General features: G+C 43.9%; 1 protein-coding gene across 2 annotated transcripts; it reads right to left on the bottom strand.

Annotated features, from left to right (window-relative positions):
* Positions 1–966: 966 nt before the first annotated feature.
* Stradb (STE20 related adaptor beta) lies at positions 967–21751 on the bottom strand. Of its 2 annotated transcripts, none has more exons than XM_057758799.1 (12): positions 21489–21751; positions 18428–18524; positions 15943–16023; positions 11083–11182; positions 7645–7766; positions 6452–6560; positions 4942–5065; positions 3804–3975; positions 3423–3527; positions 3027–3271; positions 2386–2428; positions 967–1768 (listed from the first exon to the last, which is right to left on the bottom strand). In XM_057758799.1, the coding sequence occupies exons 2-12, from the start codon at positions 18437–18439 to the stop codon at positions 1625–1627; spliced, it is 1257 nt and encodes a 418-aa protein (XP_057614782.1). In that variant the 5' UTR covers positions 18440–18524; positions 21489–21751; the 3' UTR covers positions 967–1624. The 2 variants fall into 2 exon arrangements, with proteins under 2 accessions (XP_057614782.1, XP_057614781.1); XM_057758798.1 differs by having other exon boundaries at positions 18428–18527.
* Between the last annotated feature and the right edge of the window lie 86 nt (positions 21752–21837).

Here is a 21837-nt window from a genome sequence, read left to right on the forward strand (position 1 = left end):
AAAGTTTGCGTAGCTTGTCTCTTTGGGGGTGAACGAGTCTTTAACCCTCCCTAACCCCCCCCCCCCGCGTGTACACACGCAGGACCCTCCCAGAAGGGGCGATGCTAAGGCGTTAAGCTAAATGAACTACAGCTCCCATCATGCTCCTGTCCGCTCCCTGCTCCACTTGGCATTTCAGCAGGTCTTGGTGGACATTGGCACAGAGCTTCCCTAACATTCATTCTTGAGGCAGGGGTATAGCCAACAAACACAAACAGAATTGCTTCTAACTGCCTGCCTATTTAATCTTAATCATTTTACAATCACCTCCAATATAATATACTCATATAGTCACTTGCTATGTATATAGTCATATAGATTAAGAAACCAACGGACATTATTACAACTGACACCATTTTTGAGACAGTGTGGTATTTGGGGTGAAAATATACCCCACAGGCTCATGTATCTGAACCGTTAGCTGGGGTCGGTGATGCTACCGGGAGGTTAATGAACTTTTAGGACTCAGAGCCTCGCTCAAGGAAGTATGTGACTAGGGGTGCTCTCAGAGTTTACACACTTGCCCCACTTCCAGGTCACTAGTTCTTCCTGTGTGTGGAGCTGAAATGAGGTCTCTTTCCGCTCCTGCTGCCTGCATGCCTGTCATGGTGGACAGCTAGCCCTCTGCAGCTCTTCCTTACACCACTTTTGATCACGGTATTCTATCGCAGCAGCAGGAGAGTGATTGACACACAACAGCTCCTGCTAATGAGGCCAGGCCACAAACAACCGCACGGTTTACCCCACTACAGGAATAATCATGAAGGACCAGAACACCCTCTGTCTCTATATCTCCTCAAGATTGCCTACACTTTATCAGGTTACATAACTCAAGTTTGGAAAAAAGACCTTCTCTTGGCAAACCAAATTAGAATCTGTGTTCTAGCTTTGTTAAGTCACACAGAATATAAAAGATACGTTCGGTCTAATAAATCTTTATTGAGCTCCCACAGGGTGCATGAATTCGGAATCTATAATTTACACAGGTAGAAAAGTGGCATGTTAGCTCCCCGTTTAAAATGCAGACGGCGTCTTCTCTTCATATTTCACGTTAGCCCCCCTCCCCCCCCATTTAAAATGCAGACAGCGTCTTCTCTTTATGTTTCAAGTGGATTATTTAATGGGAGCCAGGCTCAGTTTGATGTCACCATATGTAACAGGGACAGCACAATAGTTTCCCTTCTCAAAAAAAAAAGAAAAAAAAAAGGCTAGAGAGTCTGAAGAAAAGATGCTTTGGAAGCACTGTCCTTGGAGGAAGGGCTCATTCCCCAGAGGACAGCAAAATGTAGAAGAAACCTAGCTGGCTCAAAAATCACACCAAGATCCAGAAAGTTCCAGTCACAGATTAGAGAGAGGAAGAGACGGATGACACTAAGTGCAGCTGGTTGTGATTCTGACGCTGCCATCGTGAAGGACCGTGAAGGCGCTCCCATCTGAGCAGAGGTGATGGGTGTGCCACGTGAACAGGGCGAGTCTCCAGTGCACCAACGGTGTTTTCAAGTATAGATCTGGCATTGTCCCCAGCAAGACAGGACAGGAGCAGCAAGGAGCAGCTGTCAAGTATAGAGGACATGAGGTGGCGACCCTAGAATTCCCAGTCTGGGTCTCTGTCATCGGGAAACTCACAGTCCAGCTCACTCCACGGTGACGCTGGCCGTGGCGCCAAGGACGGCCTGTTGTAAGCAGGAGGAAGCAACGAGAGGATGGAGTCCTGGCTTTCTTCCTTCATCTGTTAAAGAAACTTAAGATAGTGATGTGGGCACAGACTCAGCACGGATTTTATTAGCAACAAATAGCTCTTAAAGAAATTATAAAACTTCAAAAATATTTTCCCTTTAAATGCCTCCAATTCTGATAATCAGAAAACAGGGAGACTTAAAAGCTAAATAAACTAATTTTTAATCAGAATTATTCTGCCCTGTCATCATTTGTAGGTAAGTCAAAAGACACCAGTTTTCAGTTGATGGAAATATGGAATTTGTAATATGATATGCTGCTTTTACTCTTCTGGTTTTGAAGAATAAGAATCTTTCAGATATTCTACTATTAGGGCCAGCAGATGGCTCAGTGGGCAAAGATGCTAAAGGCATCTGCCACGACACCTAAAGACCCAAGGTCCACATGGATCCCCATGGTAGAAGTGCTGTCCTCCGACCCGCCCCATGCAGGAACATGACACCCAAGTTAACACACATGAACAATAAAATAAGTTAAACTACTAAAATGTTTTCTTGCTTTAACTATTGTATAGGAACGTTATTAGCAAAACTCTATAAAGTCAACAAAAAATGGCTTTTAAAAATAATTTTTAAAAGTATTTAAGACCTGGACAATAGATCAGCTCACCTGCTTGAAGAATACATGGGACAACAAACTGCTTGCTGATGGCCTGAAATTTTTGAAAGAGTTATTAGAAAATAAAACCTAATATTAGAACATAGATTTTTTCCCGTGTATATAATTACATTAGAAATGAGGCTTAGAACTGACAAACTCAATGTTAAAAAGTTAGACAGAAAAGGACATAGATTAGCAGTAATTCTTAGCAACAGCCTTGACTGACAGAAGAAATAATTCTGGAAATACCTTTATATTAACCCATACTCAACTTTTACTATACGCAAACTATTTGTAAGGAACCTGCCAGGATGAAGGTTCTAAAAAAGGTAAGAGTCTGTATCTTCTTTCTAAAATGCTAATGGGAGCGCATCAGCGTTTACAAGCCTATGTATATAAGCGCAATAGCAACAGTGCCTTACATGGACATGCTAAGAACCACCGACTGAAGGCAGCGTGACTGGGTACAGTGTGGCTACAAACAATGCCCAACGCCTGTGATTTTGAACTCCGCCCATGTTCTTAGCACTGATCGTCTCTAGGCTAAGTGCTTGATGAAAAGATGTGACTTCTATGGGAAGGGTATACCACAAAACCACCCTAAGATATAAAACACACGTTTTGTGCTGTTTATAGATGACCAAGGTCACCTTTTCTCGGGGTCTTGTTGTAAGCACAGCTGCACCAGGCTAAAGAAGGCCGCAGAGAACGTTTTCGTGGCTGGCGTGTGGAGCCGGTCACTGTTGACTGTGTGAGTTCCGGTTGAGACCAGCACGCTCTCTCCGATCCCAGAGTCTACCCCGGACTGGGAATTTCTCATTCTGGAGTCCGACTGCGGAAAGCCATCGATGTCCCGCGGGCTATACGGAGGGCCTTTCAGTTTCTGTAACAGCATCTAGGAGGAAGGGGAACACGCTCAAATGCTTTCTAGGGGAAACATTTAGATAAAAATGACAGTCAGTCTCTACAGTCTACAACGAAATGTTCAACGGCAGTCATCAGGACCCAAGGAAGCCGTCAAAGCAAAGTTCAGGGAGTTCCATTACCTGAGTCCTGTGCATGTCCTGGAAAGGTACCTGCCCACTGGCAAGTTCACACGCTGTGATCCCAACACTGTAAATGTCTGACTTCACGTCATATCCATGTAAATCCTGTGAACACAATACGAAGGCCTTAGCACGGATAGAGAAGAGGGGCCTACCGGTGTCCTCTTGACAAAGGACGGTGACAACGGAGGAGCCCCCCCAGCACAAAATCAAGGTCCGCCTAACAGATGCTCTCACAATTTAAGATCCCTAACACAGTCTCGAAAAGAGAAAAGGTCTCGTGGCAGCCGTTCACCAAAAAACAAGGACACAGCCGTCCCCTAGTCAAACTCAAAGACACGTGAGACGCACAGACAACCCGATGCCACAGCCACACCTGACCTGTCTCAGTAGCTCTGGGCTCAGCCACGGCTGCACTGACGTGCTGAACTGTGGGAAATCAAACACAGCCCTATGCCTCTGTCCGTGCTTAACCAAACTATGCAGGTGGGACAGGCCAGAGAGGGTCACCAGGCCATCACCAGAAATGAGGATATGGCTGGCTTTAAAACTCCTAGAACAAAAAGAAACAGTCCTAAGTACTAGGAACCTGGCCCATGCAAAGTGAACAAAAGTCTGGCGAGAACACATCCCTACGTTCCCTCGGGAAGCAAACACCCTGGATAAAACGGCAGTGGACAGTGTGCCCGTAAAATACATGACATTTCCAAGAAGTCAAGAAGCTCCTTCAGGTAAGTACACAGTTCGGGAACGGGGGGTGGGGGGGGGATCACAAGCTACAAGCTTGGAACTGGGAGACTTCTTTAAGAAATGAAGATGAATCATGAATTTTGCTATTTTAGGGTGCACTGAAGCATACCATTATTATTTAGGGTTAACTGAAATACAAGAGAAGCATCTATGGGATAATGTCATTTTTAGATATACGTCACATTAAAGTTCCTTTAACTGTCTATAGTCCACGCCTTATTTTTCCACCTAAAGCACTAACTTTGGACACTAACAGCGGCACAGCCAATAATCCAGTGAGGTGAAGCAAATCTCAATTTGAATCCAGTCTGTCTAGAATCCTCAGCCAGAACACCGCCACTGAGGAGCAAGCGGCACAGCACCCAACGTTATGGAGCTGGAAACTACGGCAAGCACGTCTACCCAAAATTAGTCTCTGATGAGAAACGGGTCCAGAAGGGCACAGGGGAGCTGGTGTTTGGTACGTGCTCTTCAGGTCTGAGACCAGTCAGATGGGGAAGGGCTGTTATAATTCACGGAAACGTGACATTAGCTGGAAAGCAGGGGAAGAAGTTCATTGTTTCCCCAAAAAGAACAACAAAATCCCAGCTCATAATCTGGGCATGTGAGTTTTTGGCGCCCCTGCCTCCCACTAAAACAAGCACACCAGCACGCTACTACAGTGTGAACAGGCATGAGGTGGGCACCAGCGTTACCCCTCCTTTTCCTAACGCTCAGCTGCTCTCCCTGATGACCTCAAGCTCAGGTGTGGATGTGAACCAGCCAGTACCTGTGGATACAGCTGCTCTGGTGCAGGTAGCTCAGCCCCCGCACTGCTCCAAAGAGAATGTTCCTTATTAAGGCCTCGCTCATCCCTTCAGGGAAGTAGGTCTTCAGGAGCTGACTTGCCGAGCCTGGAAGAAAGCCCTGACATTCAGGCGGAAGCTGGGAATGTTCTAGATACGCTTTTCTGTCATGCGGAGACAAGCACAGAGGTGCTGCCTTCCAAGTCCAGACATTTTCCCAGGCAAACATATCCTTCACGAATTAACATCACCACCACCACAATGTGGTCTGGGGCTTGGATCTAGGACCTCACGCATGCTGGGCAAACACATCGCCACTGCGCTACATTCCTAGCCCTCTATACATCTTTGGGTTTTTAAGGTAGGATCCCATCTAAGTTGCTGAGGTTGGCCTTGAACTTACTCTGCAGCTCAGGGTCGGCCTTGACTTGTGATCCTCTGGTCTCAGTTCCCCAATAGCTTATAATTCTGTGCCACCAAGTCTGGCTTGAAATATTTAATCTTCTTTTTTAATCCCACTCCCCCTTGCTCCTTCCCGTGGTTTTGTGTGGTGTTTGTTTGTTTTTGGAGGAGAGGCTGGGAACATAACTCAGAGGTAGAGCATTTGTCCACCCGGCTCAAGGTTCTGGGTTTCAACCAACCATAGTCTCTCCCACACACACCCCACATACAAGAGTGACTTTTTGAAAGGTAAGAGAACATTTTTCAGTATTTCTGAATAAAAATGTGTACTGTACTTCGTATTTTAAACCTAGAAGTAATTCACAAGGGCTATTCTAGTGACCAAAGCTCTGGAATCCATTTCCTCACGAGTTCAGCACACTTAATGAACAAGGTGTCATCTAAGCACCTCAGGATATCAAAACAGGAAGCATAAATGATTACCTTCTCCAAGAGGCACAAGTAAGAGAGCCGGCCACACATGGATGTTCACGGCACAGTGACGTCATAGGTGTTCACTTTACAGTGATATCATGGGTGTTCACAGTACAGTGACATCATGGATGTTCACGGCACAGTGACGTCATGGGTGTTCATAATACAGTGACATCATGGATATCTACGGTACAGTGACGTCATGGGTGTTCACAATACAGTGACATCATGGATGTTTGCGGTATAGTGACGTCATGGATGTCCACGGTACAGTGAAGCAGAAACAAGGATAGGGCGTTTGGGTGGGGAAATTACTTCTGCTGGCAAAACAAGAGCTCTTCTCTACTAAGAAAGGAGAGAACACTGAAGGAGGGGCAGTGTGTGCCAAGGCGTGGAACTCTGCGAGTCAACGGTGGTTTCGCGGATCACCACACCCGTTCTATTTTAAAACTAAAAAATACAAATATTTTATATATTACGAATATATATTATGAAATATAGAATTGGTCACTAAATTTATAAATTAAAAGCAGTAGACAGATACAAGACACCACTCGTTTTTTTACGATAGCATCCAGGTTAAAAAATCAGTTGTTTTATTTAAAACCATCTCCTTACCATAAGCCATAAATGGAGAAACCACCCAAAGCCAGCTGCCCACGGTGAACACTGTCCAGTACGTTGTGATATTGGGGTGCTGGAAAAAGTGAGACAGAACCAGCGCTCTCTGGGATAAACAACAGGAGAGAAGACATTGAAAAGTCACCTTTCTTCACGGTAGCGGTGATTGCGGCTAACACTCCAGGGGGCAGGGCGGCCTTTGCTTCTAAATTTCACAGCTGCTCCAAAAATTATGTTAACACTGATTTGTGCTTTATAAGGTGCTTTTAAAACGTTAGAAAACCTGTCCAGAACACACCGTGAAAGAGGAATGTGAACTTAGTCTGCCTCCAAAGAGAATATATCTAAAGACTTACGTTTTTGTTGTAGGAATGTTTAAAACACAGAAATGAGGACGGGGAAGTCACTGCTAACACCACACTATGGAGAGACTCCCTGTAAATAGTCTAGTATAGCTTCTCCTGTCCTTTTTTTTCTATTGTATGTATGAATGTATATGTATGTATGTGTCTATCTATCTGCACATATAAGTGTTTTCACATTTATTGATTGATTGATTGGGAAGGCATGCACATAACACAGTGCACAGTTGGAGGCAAGAGGACATCCTGCAGGTCAGTCTTCTCTCTCCATCATGTGAGCTCCAAGGATCAAACTCAGGCCATGAGGCTTGGAATAAGCAGCCTTACGTGTTAAGGCATCTCCTTATCACCATATCAATATTTTAAAAATTGAGATGACAGCAACATAAAAAATTTCCCCCTTTGCATGAAAAACTATTAGAAAAAAGGAAAATAATTTTATATGCTGCAATGTGATCCTATTAAAATTGATCAATTCTGAGGTTGATTTTGCTTAAATGATAGAAGACAAACTCCCGTGTCTTCGTGTCTCTCTGTTTTATGGTATGGCATTTGTCACTGGACTGGCTGAGGGTGCTGACAGTCTCCTGCATAACACCAAGTATGTCATTCCCTTGAAGGAATTCACAGTATCTACTAAAGTTCGAATATATTTGATCTATCAGGTAATGCATCTCGCTTCCACGTATTCTACCCAATCTGGTAACTGCATGCTTTTATTAAATCTACTTTCCCAAGAGAACTATCAGTCAGGGGATAAAATTTCAAACAGATGCAGCCTCCACAAACAGACATTTTAGTCAACACTTCCTGCCTTTACATCGTTACCTGTAAAGCTTTCAGGCGTTCCTCGGTGCAGTTTTCCAGGTTGGTGATTTTTACAGTGACCAGTGTTCCTGTAGGAGTGTGCCGTGCAAGGTGAACAGAGGTCAGGTTGTCAAATCCTCTTCCTGGAATCAGACACAAAGCCCATGGTAACAATCAAAGCAGAAAAAACGTCGATGCTGTGCAGTGCAGCAAAATTTAAAACCATCTGCTCTTCAAAATACACTAAGCAAACGAAAAGGCTCAGACTTCTCAGCACCATAGTGACAGCCTAGAACTTAAACACCAGATTCACCAACATGACAACCAGGGCCATTCCCAGCTACCCTGTAAGCTGGGGAAGGTGGGACCCTCCATCTCTGGGCAGCACAGTCTGGCTGTCAGAGGTCTTCCATGGCAAAGCATAGGCTTCGATCCCCACAGCTCAAACTGCCTACTGATATCGTAATCCAGACATGACCCTTACTTCAACACACTGTGCCCCTCAACTTTTTTTTTTTTTATTTATTATGTATACAACATTCCTTCCATGTATGCTTGCAGGCCAGAAGAGGGCACCAGATCTCATTACAGATGGCTGTGAGCCACCATGTGGTTGCTGGGAATTGAACTCAGGACCTCAGGAAGAGCAGTCAGTGCTCTTAACCTCTGAGCCATCTCTCCAGCCCCTCAACTTTTTTAAATAATATTTTTTATTAATTCTTTGGGGATTTCAGAAGTGTGTCTTGGTCATATTTAGCCCCCCAACTCCTCCTATGTCAAAAATTAAACATTCTTTTCCTTCTATCATTGTTACCTTCCCGTCCAGTCAACTTGAGTTCCCTCCTTGATTTTCTAGTCACCCGTCTTAAGGAAACGTCTTTGGGATAACTAAAGGAGTTATGTGACTTATTGGACAGGTTTTGCACAAAGGGTCGCATGCCATATGTTCTCAAGTCTCACGCTTTCCTTCTACTGGCTCGGAGGGGCTCAGACTCCTGTCTTAAAGGAGGTTATGGAGCAGGCAATGGAAAGGCACCCTGGGAGCTTGGAGGAAGACATTCCACACACACACACAGTAAGGTCAGTGCATCAGAATGCCCGACAAACCTGGACGAAGGTCGGGGTGTCAGTAAGAAGTTCGGGCTCTAGTCACTTGCTCTGTGTTCACTTTTATCATCATTAAAATTTTACTTGGGAACTGAAAAAAGTCTTACCAGGAAGCAGTGTATGTGTATGTAAAAAAATACATATGTAAAAATAATATATTTATTTTTAAATGAATATATAAAATATATATGAATATATTTTGTAAAATACAAAGATAAAAATGAAGAAAATGATAAGCCATTGAAAATATTAGCAATGTCTATATCTGATAAGATTTTCATCCAGAAAATATAAAGAACTGTCATAATTCTATAAGACAGTAAACAATTCAGTAAAAAAAATAGGCGTATGAAAAGATGTTTAAGCTAGAAAAAGACACATGAAAGCCATACCATACCACTGTGTACCTACAGTATTTGTCATAACAGGAAACAATGGAATGCCATTCAGCAATCTCCAGCCTCTACTTACAGTCTCTGGCAAGTACTGATCTGCCTGCGGTTTGCCACACAGAAGGTCCCCAAAAGATGGAGCCTTTCATGCACGATGCTTCTGAGATTCACCCACCTTCCATGTATCTGATTTCCCCTGCTGCTCAGTAAAAATGTACTGTACAGTTTTATCACAGGGATTTTTATGCAGTCATGGGTGAAGGGTATTAGTTGAGTTCCTTGGTTTCTGGTGACCATAAATAAAGTTTCCCCAGCCTTCCTACACAGGTCCTTAAGAGAAATCTTCCAGCCGGGCGGTGGTGGCGCACGCCTTTAATCCCAGCACTTGGGAGGCAGAGGCAGGCGGATCTCTGTAAGTTCGAGACCAGTCTGGTCTACAAGAGCTAGTTCCAGGACAGGCTCCAAAACCACAGAGAAACCCTGTCTCGAAAAACCAAAAAAAAAAAAGAGAAATCTTCCTTTTGTTTTGGCAAATACCTGCGTATGAGATGCCAGAGTATGCAGTAAATACGAATTTGAACTTGTGAGTTGCCAGATTGTTTCCTAATGTGGTCCGACTACTTCTGCACCTTATAAACAACGCACGAGCACTGTGATGTCTTGGCTCATTCACTCCTCAGAGCCTATAAGGTGTCAGTCCATAAACTGCCTAATCTTTTCCTCATGTCTCAAGTTTCACCCGATCACAGGGAAACAAGCCTTCCTCCAAAGAGTTTACTCAGCAGGGCCCAGAATCAGGGCAGGAAGACCTGAGCATGTGGCAAAGTACTGCCAAGGCTGCTTCTGGTCCTCAGCTTTGATTCTAGTTACACGGCTTCTTTTGGTTTCTCCTCTAAGCCTTTTCTTCTGGCCAACAATTCTGTGAGTTAGCAATATCGATTAAAACTTCCTAATACAGCCAGGATTGTTCTCTGTGGTTGTATTTAAAATAAAATAAAATAAAAGATAAGATAAGATAAAAGCCCTGGCCCCCTTAAGAAGTCAGCCCCTTTCTGCCATTATTCTTGACTCCCAGAGATGCCAGTTTGATGCTCTGTCTTTCCTGCTCTGCTTCTAGGTGATGAACTAAAATTAGTTCAGTGGTTTCCATCCTCTACATTAGGGAAATAATCACTATATGAAAAGATGCAAGTCATTATAAATCAATCCCCAAAGCTTGGGATGGGTATCTCCCTTTAACAGACAGGTTCCTGTAATAGAGCTGTACTCCAAGTCATTATAAATCAATCCCCAAAGCTTGGGATAGGTATCTCCCTTTAACAGACAGGTTCCTTTAATATAGCTGTACTCCAAAGCACTCCAGTGAATGAAAAAGCAGCATTCAATGTATTCACCTGCCAGAGAGGATGGACCTCAAGTCATAGAGCTTTCGTGTATCCTCACACCCAACACGGCCACCAGATTTTAGAGGTTAATAAATACTCCGGAATGTTCGGAGCAAATGTTTCACGAATTTAAACCTATAAAAAGGAACTGGTTTTGTTCTGTACTTAAATAAGAACGATTTGTACAACTGAAAATTTGGATTCAAATATGAATTATATAAGATTATAGAATATATAAATTATATAACATATAAATTAGTAAGTAATTTGGGTCATGACTGAAAAGACTTATATTACTTGGTTTACACTTCTACCCTGTAAAAATTTAAACACATAAAACTAGAAGCTTTCTTTAAAAAAATGAGACAAGTAAGTACTTAGATTATCTAATATCATCTTTTTTTTTTCTAAATGTACTTCAGTGGAAAGGTAAAACTAGAATATGAGATTATTTTTAGATAAAATGCATTAGATTCACCTAAGAGACCGGTTAAAATCTAGTTTACGCTGTAGGCGACAGTAAAGAAAGAGACGCCCACAAAGCAATCTTTGTGCCGTGAGCCCCACATCATTACCTATTTCCACCTGCAGTTCGTAGTGAGAAGCATCGGTGGAGCGTATCGCTTCACTGGCTCTGGCGGATGGAGGTGACCAGGAAGCGGCTGGCTCATCGACCTGCATTTTTTCAGGATGAAAATAAAACAGGATAAACATCATTAGTCTCCCAGTTTGGTCTCGCTATCCCAGTAGGAAATATTGACAGTCATCAGGAAGGTACTGGGATAAGTTGTTTAAAGATCTAGAAGGAATTTATCACTCGCTAACTGACGTCAAAGAGATTTCAGTCTGAATAGGGAGAGGCAGGAAAAGCAGATTTATAAACAGCAAGAGATACTTTTCACCTCAATTTCCTGCAAAACTTCTAGATGGGCCCAAGAGCGGATGACAACTATAAAGCATAAGGGAGGACTTGCAAGGACGGGGTTGGGGGGGATAGTCCAGGCTTGCCTTCTTGCCTTCAGTCTGAGGTTTGTGCTCTGTGTCAACAGTCAAGAACAAGTTCCACACCACCGTATGTTAGCAGAAGAAGTCCTTCACGTGACAAAATGAAGGAAGAGCAAGGTCAAAAGGAGAAGGAAGCCCAAGGAGATGGGAGCTCAGGGTACAGGCCTCCTGACAGAAGGTGCCCGCAGCAAAGAGGTCTCACAGAGTGCTTTGGAGTCAGAGTCAAGTTTGCATCTAAATATAGGGTCAGTGAAATATCACACACAAAGCAGAAAGAAGAGGCCTAACCCGCTGGTATAATACGCTAGCAAGGAGGATCCCCTAAAGGACACCGGGACGCCAGAGGACACTTGGAAGCCTTCACAGGAACTAGCACGTGTCAGGAATCTTGTTACAGCCCCCAGAGAGGCGAGGAGGGGAAAGGGCATTACTAAGTGTTAGGAATCGTGCTAACTCCTAGAGGTGGATGGTATCCAGGAAGAATCACAGTGGAAGAGAAATTCTAATTCATGAGTGAAAATAAGCCCCGTGTGAGGGTGGGGTGCCACCATAAGTCAACTTAGGACAGGAAGCACTCGGATAGACAGGCGTGAAGGGAACACACCAGAGAGGGAAGGCGGTGTAACAGTCACTTACAATTTGAAGTGCTAACAATCCGTAGGTCTGTTAGGAAGGCTGGAGACACAAAGCACCAAGGTTTGTTTTCATAACGTCTCAGTGGTTAAGGGCATTGGCTAGAACTAGAGGCCCCGAGTTCGATTCCCAGCACGCACACACACACACACACACACACACACACCACACACGGCAGCTCACTACTGTCCGTAACTCCAGTTCCAGGAGATCCAAGGCTCTATCATCTGTGGGCGCTTCATTAATGTTGTACACAGACATACATACAGACTAAACACCCACACACATAAAATATTTTTTTTTAAAGAAAAATGTTATGTTTCTGCATGATAGGCTGAAATCAGCTGCCTCTAATTCCTTCCATCTACTGCATCAGGGGAAACAGTCTTCTTAAAGCAAGACTGAGTACAAATGTTACAAGCAAGCATGCAAAAGCTGGGGTGGTTTTTGAGACAGGGTCTACCTCTGTGGCCCGAACTGACGGTGAACTTCGATTCCTTCCACACCAACCTCTGTTCAGTGTGAGCATGTACTGAACCACCAAGCGCTCACCCAAGAGCAACTGTACTTACGGCCCTCATCCTTTTTTCTATCTCTTACTTTGCCTTTCCTTCCTTCCTTTTCTCCCTAGGAAAGGCCTCACTCCCTAGCCTAGGCTGGCCTTGAACCTGTGGCAACCCTCGTCTCATCTTTCAAGTGTTAGGAGTACAGACATGAGACACCATACCTGGCAACAGACCCAACTTTCAAAAAGTAGAACACTGCAAAGTAGCAAGTTTGATGCATTTGTCCAGAAGAAACTGAGGTCAAATTAAAAGTTGGAATCCTGGGGAAAAAGTCATGGCGGTCACAAGAAACAGCATGGTTCGCAGAGACTGAACCATCTCAAACTAAACTAACTTCTCTTAGTGATGCAATGACCAGAGAACTGAGGGTCAAAACCGCGGCAGGTTCCCTGTCCTGGTTCATCTGCTGCCGTGATAAAATACGAAAGCAAACTGGGGAAGAGAGGGTTTTATTTGGCTTATAGCTCCAAAGGGATAGCAGCAAAAGCAGGGCCGCAGAGGCAGGACCCCGGCTCACCATATTGCATCAGAGGTCAGGATGCAGAGGGGGAGCAGGAAGTGAGATCAGGCTGTAAAACCTCAAGGTTCACCCCCAGTGATGTATTTCGTCCTTAGAGCTCTACCTCCTAAAGGTTGCGACCAGTACCGCCAATTAATGGCCAAGTGTTCAAACACGTGAGCCTACCAGGGTACTTCATATTCAAGCCACAACCATCTTTACCCTAGAAGGCTCTTTAATGACTTCCTGAAGATGCAAAAGGCCTAATTTAAGAAGAAAAATCTGAGCTGGGTGGCGGTGGTGGTGCACGCCTTGAATCCTGCCACTCAGGAGGCAGAGGCAGGTGAGTTAGAGGCCAGCCTGGTCTACAGAGTGAGTTTCAGAATCGAGAGCCAAAGTTACATTGTAAGCCTAAGAGTGCCATGAAACAAAATGCCTCTGGTTGGCAAGCCTCTTGCTCACGGCAGATAGTTCCTGAGACTCTGGAGGCTGTTGGTCAGGAAGATAACAAGCCACAGGTTTTCACTTCCCTGAACAAGTCTGTCTGGCCCATCTGCATTGATATGCTTGGTCACCAGTGGGCCGGAGGTTCACAGGCAGGAAACCTGTCAGGATGTATGCTTGCTCCTGATTGGATATACTCTGGAGGTACATCAGGATGTTTGCTTGCCTCAGATTGGATCTGCTGGAAAAATACTTAAGCCGCTACAAACCTTGATTCAAGGTCATTTCCCAGGAAACTGGGTGTGGACTTGGCCAGAGCCCAGCCACCTAGCCAGTATTTAATTAAAGCTTGCTTCAAATTTGGATTTAAACTGTGGTAATGGTCTTATTCCCAGTAGGTGGAATTAACAGAGACGGTACACTGGTTTGGTTTTTAAACCATGTAGCGAGGTCTGTTCTTTATCTCAGAGTCAGAAACTGGATTTAGTCAGTACACCTAGGGTGTATTCTTATTAGCCACGCTGTTTAGATGAACGTATCCTTAGTATCATTAGGCGTAAGGGAAGTCACGGAAAACAAAGTCATAATTAGAAGTTTTATAGTTTATAATGGGAGGCAAATGTCAGGTGTCAAAGTACTTGGATTTGTATGTTTTCAATCTAAAATTTTATCCAGGCTGACAAAAAAAGACAAGCCACCAACAGGAAACATTTGATAGTGTCCTTCAGCTGAGACTCGGGGAGGGCCCAGGACGCCTTTCCCAGTCCCTAGGACCAGTTTTCAGCCGGGGTCAGTTTACATTACAGAACCTCTCCACTTTGTCTTTCCACGTGAGACTTCAAATTACACCTCCGTTTCCCTTACTGAGGGTTTTTGTCTAACTTAAAATACAGAGGTCTAAAGGATACCAGCATGGAAATTTCCAGTTTTGGGTCTCATAACGGCATAGAAAGAAGTCGCGGGACAGAGCTCCCTCCATCTGAAGGGTAGGGGGGGTTAGAAATCACCCTCCTACTACACCTTGAGAACAGGATGGTGACTAAAAAAATAACAATGGTTAGCGTCAGTCCTGAGAAAAATTATAAGCAAAAATAACTGGAATTACCTTATGCTGTAACAAACTTTTCACAGCAGGTTTCATTGTCTAGCAAAAACTGTTACGTAGGGGCTGGAGAGATGGCTCAGAGGTTAAGAGCACTGGCTGCTCTTCCAGAGGTCCTGAGTTCAATTCCCAGCGACCACATGGTGGCTCACAACCATCTGTGCTGAGATTTGGCGCCCTCCTCAGGCGTGCGGGCATACATCGAGGCAGAATGTTGTATACATAATAAAAATAAATAAATCTTTAAAAAAAAAACTGTTACGTAAATTAAGGAGTGAGCAGGATTTCAGACACACATCACCAGTGTGTGTCCCTTTAAATATTAATATGCCAGCTGCTGCTTCAGAGAGACAAAGATGGGTGAGACAGGATGCCCCTCACATGGGGTCACATCATGGTTGAAGAGACACAGACCCCGGTCCCTGTAAGGCCACGCAGTAATAACTACTTTATGAAATAAAAAGAATCTAAGGGAGAAGAAAGAGTTTACAGATATGCAATCTGAACCAACTCTCGATGGACGAGATGAAGTTTCAAGGGAAGGCAGGAACCATGGTATTTCAAGCAGAGAGAATATACCCAGGAGGAAACTCAAACACTGGTCCTATACCATACCATCGAGAGTCTCTATATCATGCTAAGGTGGTATAAACAGACGTGTTGGGCCAGTGCTGGGGGCTGGCGTGAGTACTGCGGGAGAGGCTGCCTGTGTGCACAGACGACAGGCAGTGACTCTCTACCCAGGAGGCCAGGTGGACAGAAGTGAGTAGCTGTGCTCCTGCTCTTGAGGGGCGGGTGCAGCAAGCGTGAAGAGGAAGCATGACTAAGAGTCAGGCTTTCATTAACAAAGCAAGACACGGGGCTGGGAGATTTGGAAGAAGATTAAAGTTTCACTCAAATCAGTAGAAACCCTGGGGTGGGGGAAAATCTAACTGGATATATTCTGTAGATAATCCCAGGGCACAGGAAAGAGACAGACTGGTGATCACCGTGGTCCTCTCAGAATACCCGCCACGGAAACCCCAGGGATAGATGACCCTGCCCAGAGAGGGCGGGTTAAGAGGTCAGTTACAGACTCCAGGAGGCAAGCAGGGAGAAGAAGAAACGGTGAAAAGCAGAGCTGTCGGGATGAGGAGCATTGCAGAAGGCACAGGAGGGACGTAACTGTGCTCCACCATGTGCTTACCAAGTACTGATGGACACTGGTTTCAGACTGTTTTTCAGGTCTGAGAGATTCAACTCGGGTTCGTGAAGCACAGAAACAATCCTGGAAGTCAGAGAGGCATTAGGTGAGCGAAAAGCAAGGCACACACATGGCACTGGCTTGCATATACAACAAGACCTGGTATCAGGGCTGGAAGCCCAGGTGGAGGTGGTCATGGAAGGGGGCAGAGAGGAACCGGGTGCACAGAAGGCTGGCATCATTCTCTATACTTGTGTTTAATGCCATCTCCGCTCCTTGCCTTCACTTGAGGTTATGATCTAGTTTAACTGCTCGTCTTAGCTTTCCTGAATATCTGGCTTAAGATTATCAGCTGAATATTTAGCTAAAAATTATTCTGCTGTAGTCAATATTTTCATTTTTTCCTCATTTTCTTGAATGTAGGAATCATTTATTTAATAATAAACACATTGAATATATTTGTAACCAATTCTATTTCTTTTCTTTTCTTTTTTTCGGAGACAGGGTTTCTCTGTAGCTTTTGGAGCCTGTCCTAGCTCTTGTAGACCAGGCTGGCCTCGAACTCACAGAGATCCATCCGCCTCTGCCTCCCGAGTGCTGGGATTAAAGGTGTGCACCACCACCGCCCAGCCCAATTCTATTTCTTAAGGTGGCAAACATGTTCAACTTAAGAGACTTGCTTCTATTACCAAAATTTACAGCTCCCTGAATATCAACACACGGTTCTACTATCAGCTATTACCTATAACGAAATACAGTATTTACATGTTGTCTGTTCCATCAACAATTAGTGGAATGATACTGACCTATTTAGGAAGGAAAAAGCCCAAAGGAAAGTATAAGCACATTCTATGAGACTTTCATAATAAGTGATTTCAAGCACCTCATCAACCCTCACATGTATGAGCACTGAGAGACAGCAACAAGTGAGCCTCAGAGTCCACCCCCTTCTGCCAACACCGGGCTGTCAGTTCCTTCAAAGAAATCAAATTCCATTTTTTTTTAGAATATACCAAAACTTCTCAACAATCAAACTAGTATTTTCCAGCTAGGCCAATCTACTAATTATTTTACATTGAATTTAGCGCTCCGGATTTCAGAGTCTTCATCACTCAGATAAAGGAACTGATGAAAAGGGCATCACCTATCTTTCCTCACTGGCAAAATGATGTAAAACTATAAATCCTAAAATCCCTTCAGCACAGGGGTCAACGAAGGATGGTCGGTATGTGTTCAGGGTTTCGGTGGTTTTAGTTTTCAGCTTCCAGCACTGCCCACGGCTGCTTTGGAGCTGCCAGAGCTGAAGAGTCATAACATCTCCTGGCCTGTTACAAAGTATCTGCTGACCCTGCTTTAAAGAAGGAAGCATGTAGGGGGCTGGGGAGATGGCTCAGAGGTTAAGGACACTGACTGCTCTTCCAGAGGTCCTGAGTTCAATTCCCAGCAACCACATGTTGGCTCACAACCATCTATAATGAGATATAGTGCCCTCTTCTGACATGGAGGCTGTATTGTATATGTAATAAATAAAATCTTTAAAAGATAAAAAAAATAAAAAAAGAACGAAAGCATGTACTTTCCAGATACACACATTTAAAGCAAATGTATCTTTTCTACACAGAGTAACTATAGTCTCCTGACTTCCTATCTCACAGCCGGGTTAGAAGGGTAGGACTGCAGGCATGAGTCTGAACACTTGCCCTAATCTTTGGCAACAACGAGCAAACACAAATGAGGAAGTTGCTGCCCGTCCTGCTAAGCCCCACAATTTTAAAGAGCAGGATCACTGTCTTAATATCAAACCCCTTTTCAAATACTATATTGTATATGACAGAAAGTCCCCAAGCTACTTAATCGAAAACAGATGTCATGTATCTAATACACAAACAATAAATTCCATCTGTACTTTATGTGATGCAACGATTCGATTTTTTTTTATCTGATTAAGTCAAAGGTTTATTTTAAATGCTATCTTACCTGTCTTACCTGCCTTGGGACACATAGAAATTTATAAAAGGGATCCTTTGAAGTTTTAAAAAATAATGTATAGTTTATGAGATAAGACTAGACTCTAAGCCAGGCGGTGGTGGTGCATGCCTTTAATCCCAGCACTCGGGAGGCAGAGGCAGGTGTATCTCTGTGAGTTTGAAGCCAGCCTGGTCTACAAGAGCTAGTTCCAGGACAGGCACCAAAGCTACAGAGAAACCTTGTCTTGAAAAAACAAAAACAAACAAACAAAAACTAGACTTTAAGAAAAATATATGAGAAAAATTCAGTTTGGGAAAAAGAATTGTAATAATGAGCATATTTAAAAAGAAACTATAGGAGAAACTCTTTTTGAAAAAGACAAAATTTATTATTGAGAGTTTACGTCATCCTCAAGGCCACACATCATTCAGATCAAAACATCCCAGAGCTTAAACCTGAATGACTGTCCTTTGTTCTCCATCTAACTACTCCGCTGGTATAAAATTATAACAAAACTTACCAAAAGAGACATTGAATCGCTTTAGTTCACAGAAAGTGACAAAATTCCATCTATTTCAAAGAAGAGTTCTGCTTTATCTTCAAGGTGCCGAGATATCCTACTATAAAAACAAAAGCACAATTGTTTAGACTTACATACACTTCTCGAAAAACTAGATGACGTAACTTATCAGCTGCTTAAGCTAGTGACACCCTTGAGCTGTCTTTAGTAAGCACTGACGTGGCTCCCAAAAGGCAGAAAGCTAAAGAGAGCTTCTTACTATCTCCAAAGCCTGAAGATACTGCATCTCTCCTATCCTTTTCTGCCCTGTATAAATAGAAATGCAACATAGAGAAGCAATTTCGGACCCTCCTTATATAAGTGGGGTCACTTACAAACAAATCCTCAGGATCTTTTGTGATTCCGTTTACACGCAAACTTTGAGATTCTCTAAAGAACGCTGACCAATCAACTGCCTTCTACCTCACTGGGGCCTAAAAGTCACAAATCCAAAGCAGGACTCATATTGGGCTCAAAATGAATTAGTTCTTGCTGCCACATGTTCAAAAAGAGACTTCTTAGTTTTCACGTAAAAAATGACATTTTTCATAGGTTGACTCTTTTAACCTTGATTTTTAATTCTCAACTGTATTCAACTTAGAATGTGTTGACAGACATTCTATTATGTATATTATCATGCAAACAGCTCCTGTCCGTTTTCAACAAGAGTCGGGATTTTAGCATGCTAACGTCTTCAGATTCAAGGAACTACAAGACCACCACCACGATCTTCTGGGTCTTCTCAGATAGCGAGGGCAGTATGTGTAGTGGTTGTTCCTTCCTAAACATCATCTCTTGAAACTGGGTTTCATCATCTCATTTTAGTTAAATACCATATTTGATCAAGGTATCTACAAATAGCTAAGAAAAATGAGAAAAGGAAGGTTTTATAGACCATAAGTGTTATAAAAATATTATCCAATTTTACTGCTGAGGGAAGAAGTAGATTTTCGCAGGGTATCCACTATAAGCCAAAAGTAGAGAAAGTGGAAGAAGGAGGAGAAAATTTAAGATTATTTTTTCCTCAGGCAAGCATTATTGTCAATTTATGATGGGCAGGAAACAGTTTAAAGGAAGCAATTCCTGTATAGCCTACCCTCCAGTATGCCTGAGATCAATAAATGTATACATTGCTTTTTGTTTGTGTGTGTGTGTGTGTGTGTGTTTATTTTCTCTGTAGCTTTGGAGTTTGACCCGGAACTAGCTCTTATAGACCAGGCTGGCCATGAACTCACTCTGTGCACCGTGCTTGCCTTTAATCCCAGCACTCAGGAGGCAGTAGCAGGCGGATCTCTGAACTGGAGGCCAGTCTGAGCTACAAAGCTAGTTCCAGTACAACCAAGGCTACCTGGAGAAACAGTCTCAAAAAAAAAAAAAAAAGAAAGCAAAAAACAAAAACAAATAAACAAAAAACAAGTGCAACAAGTTAAGAAAAAGTATCTGAATAACTGTGAAAAATATTTTCCTTGTGAGACAGTAAAAGCTCACTTTTATTAATCTATTTTAAGAAGATATCGAAATAATGAAAGAAACCACACAAGGGAAGTTTGTATTCATGCCACAGGCTTAGGCACTGTGGGCCAGACAGCGCTGAGCACTGAAGACCCCACTAGGAATCCACACAGTGCCCCCTACCCTTTAGCTGCTGGCTTTACCTGAGGCAGAAAGACGCTGTGCTTAACTTCATTTTGTGGTTAGCATGATTCTGCCCCTCCTTTTCACTCAGGATCAGCAAGTTGTGACTGAGTTGGTTGCTTTAAACAATAAAACAATTGGGGGAGGGGAGATTCAGGTCACAATCTTCTAGGACTGTTGCTAACCAAAGAATTGCTTCTGTGGGGTGGTTTAATTTCAGATGTTTCCGCCTTGGATAGACCACACTACTAACAGTTAATTTTACAAGACATTTTGAGGTCGAGACAGCGGTTGTACCTGACAAAGGAACTGAATGAAAGATTTACTGTTAGCTTTCACTAAACACTATGATTTTTAAATGCTAAAAAAGAAAAAGAAAGAAAATTTTAAAAAGTGGGGGGAGCTTGCTGAGGCTTAATGGATCATGCTTTTAATTCCAGCATTCAAGAGGCAGAGACACAAGCAGGCAGATCCTTGTGAGTTCTAGGTCAGCCAGGGCTACCTACACAGTGCGATCCTGTCTTTAATATATATGAGTATGTATGTATATGTATATAAATTTAAGAAGCCTGTATTCCTAAATGCAGTTGTACCTAAAAAGCTATTACAATAAAGCTTTATAAATAATCTAATTTGTTTCATAATATAGACATGTATATCAATAACCTCTCATTTGAAATGTTAAGGACCCCAAAGGGCCTATGTATTTACAGGACTTGATTTTGAGTTAATCTAGGTATTCAATGGTCTACTGTTTCAGGAAATGTTAACGACAACAACAACAAAACCCTGCCAACTCTCTTTGTGAAGCTTCAAAATTATGGTCATTTTCAAGGTGATCTTGAAATTTAACAAAGATTAAAGCAATGCACACAGCTAGCTCAGTAGAATCTTCCAAAGTTAGTATCATGACTCAGGGTTTCAACAAATATTTACAGAGTGCCAAACACCGTGCCGTGTAGGTACTGTCACAAATCGTGATCAAGTGTGGAGGAAAGATATTCGACACAAACAAACCCATGATGGGGAAACACACCACCACATGTAAATACTGAAGACAAAAACGACGCCTGGGCATTTAATTTTGGAAAAGGTCCCTTCGAAGTCTCCGAGCAGACGGGGCTGGGGCCCGAGGGTGTCTTGGGGTTGGGAAGTCGCCAGGCCTGCGTGCACCACCAAAGGTGAGAATCGGCTGGGCTCCTGCACCCTGCACCGCCGCTGGACACCCGGGCACCACGACCCCGGGGCGCTGTGACTGCGGCCACTGCTTGCCCAGCTCGGGCCTCGCAGGTTTCCGCTGTGCACCTACCGAGCTGTGCACCCTGTCCCGTCCTCCACCCCTGGGGATCCCTGCACCGTCCCCCGCCCGCCCGCCTTCCCTCATTACCCCGGCTGCGACCAAGGCCAGCGGCTCCAGGCGGCGGGCGCTGAGGGGCTGCAACGCGTGCAAACCCCGGAACCTGTCTCGAGGACGAACTAGGCAAGAATGCTAGGCCCGCTCCCAGCGCGGGCCTCAGGGCGCAGAAGCGCAGCACGATCGCGACAAGGCCCGTTGGCCTGGACCTCAGTCCCAGCCCGGGGCAACCGGCCGGGACGGGATCCGCCCCACCCCAACGGGGTCGGGGCCCGCGGCTCCGCCCCGCCGCGCCTCCACCTTCCAGCTCGGTGGGGAGGTGGAGCCTCCGTGCTGTAGGCGGGACTGAAAGGAAACTACAATTCCCAGCGGGCCGTGCGCC

This window comes from Chionomys nivalis, chromosome 26, assembly GCF_950005125.1.
Source record: "Chionomys nivalis chromosome 26, mChiNiv1.1, whole genome shotgun sequence".
NCBI lineage: Eukaryota > Metazoa > Chordata > Mammalia > Rodentia > Cricetidae > Chionomys > Chionomys nivalis.

Coding starts and splice junctions, on each gene's coding strand:
- Stradb (XM_057758799.1), bottom strand. Junction 5,066..6,451: donor TTCTCCATTTATGGCTTATG/GTAAGGAGATGG, acceptor GCTTTCTTCCAG/GCTCGGCAAGTCAGCTCCTG. Junction 3,528..3,803: donor GCCCAGAGCTACTGAGACAG/GTCAGGTGTGGC, acceptor TTGTGTTCACAG/GATTTACATGGATATGACGT.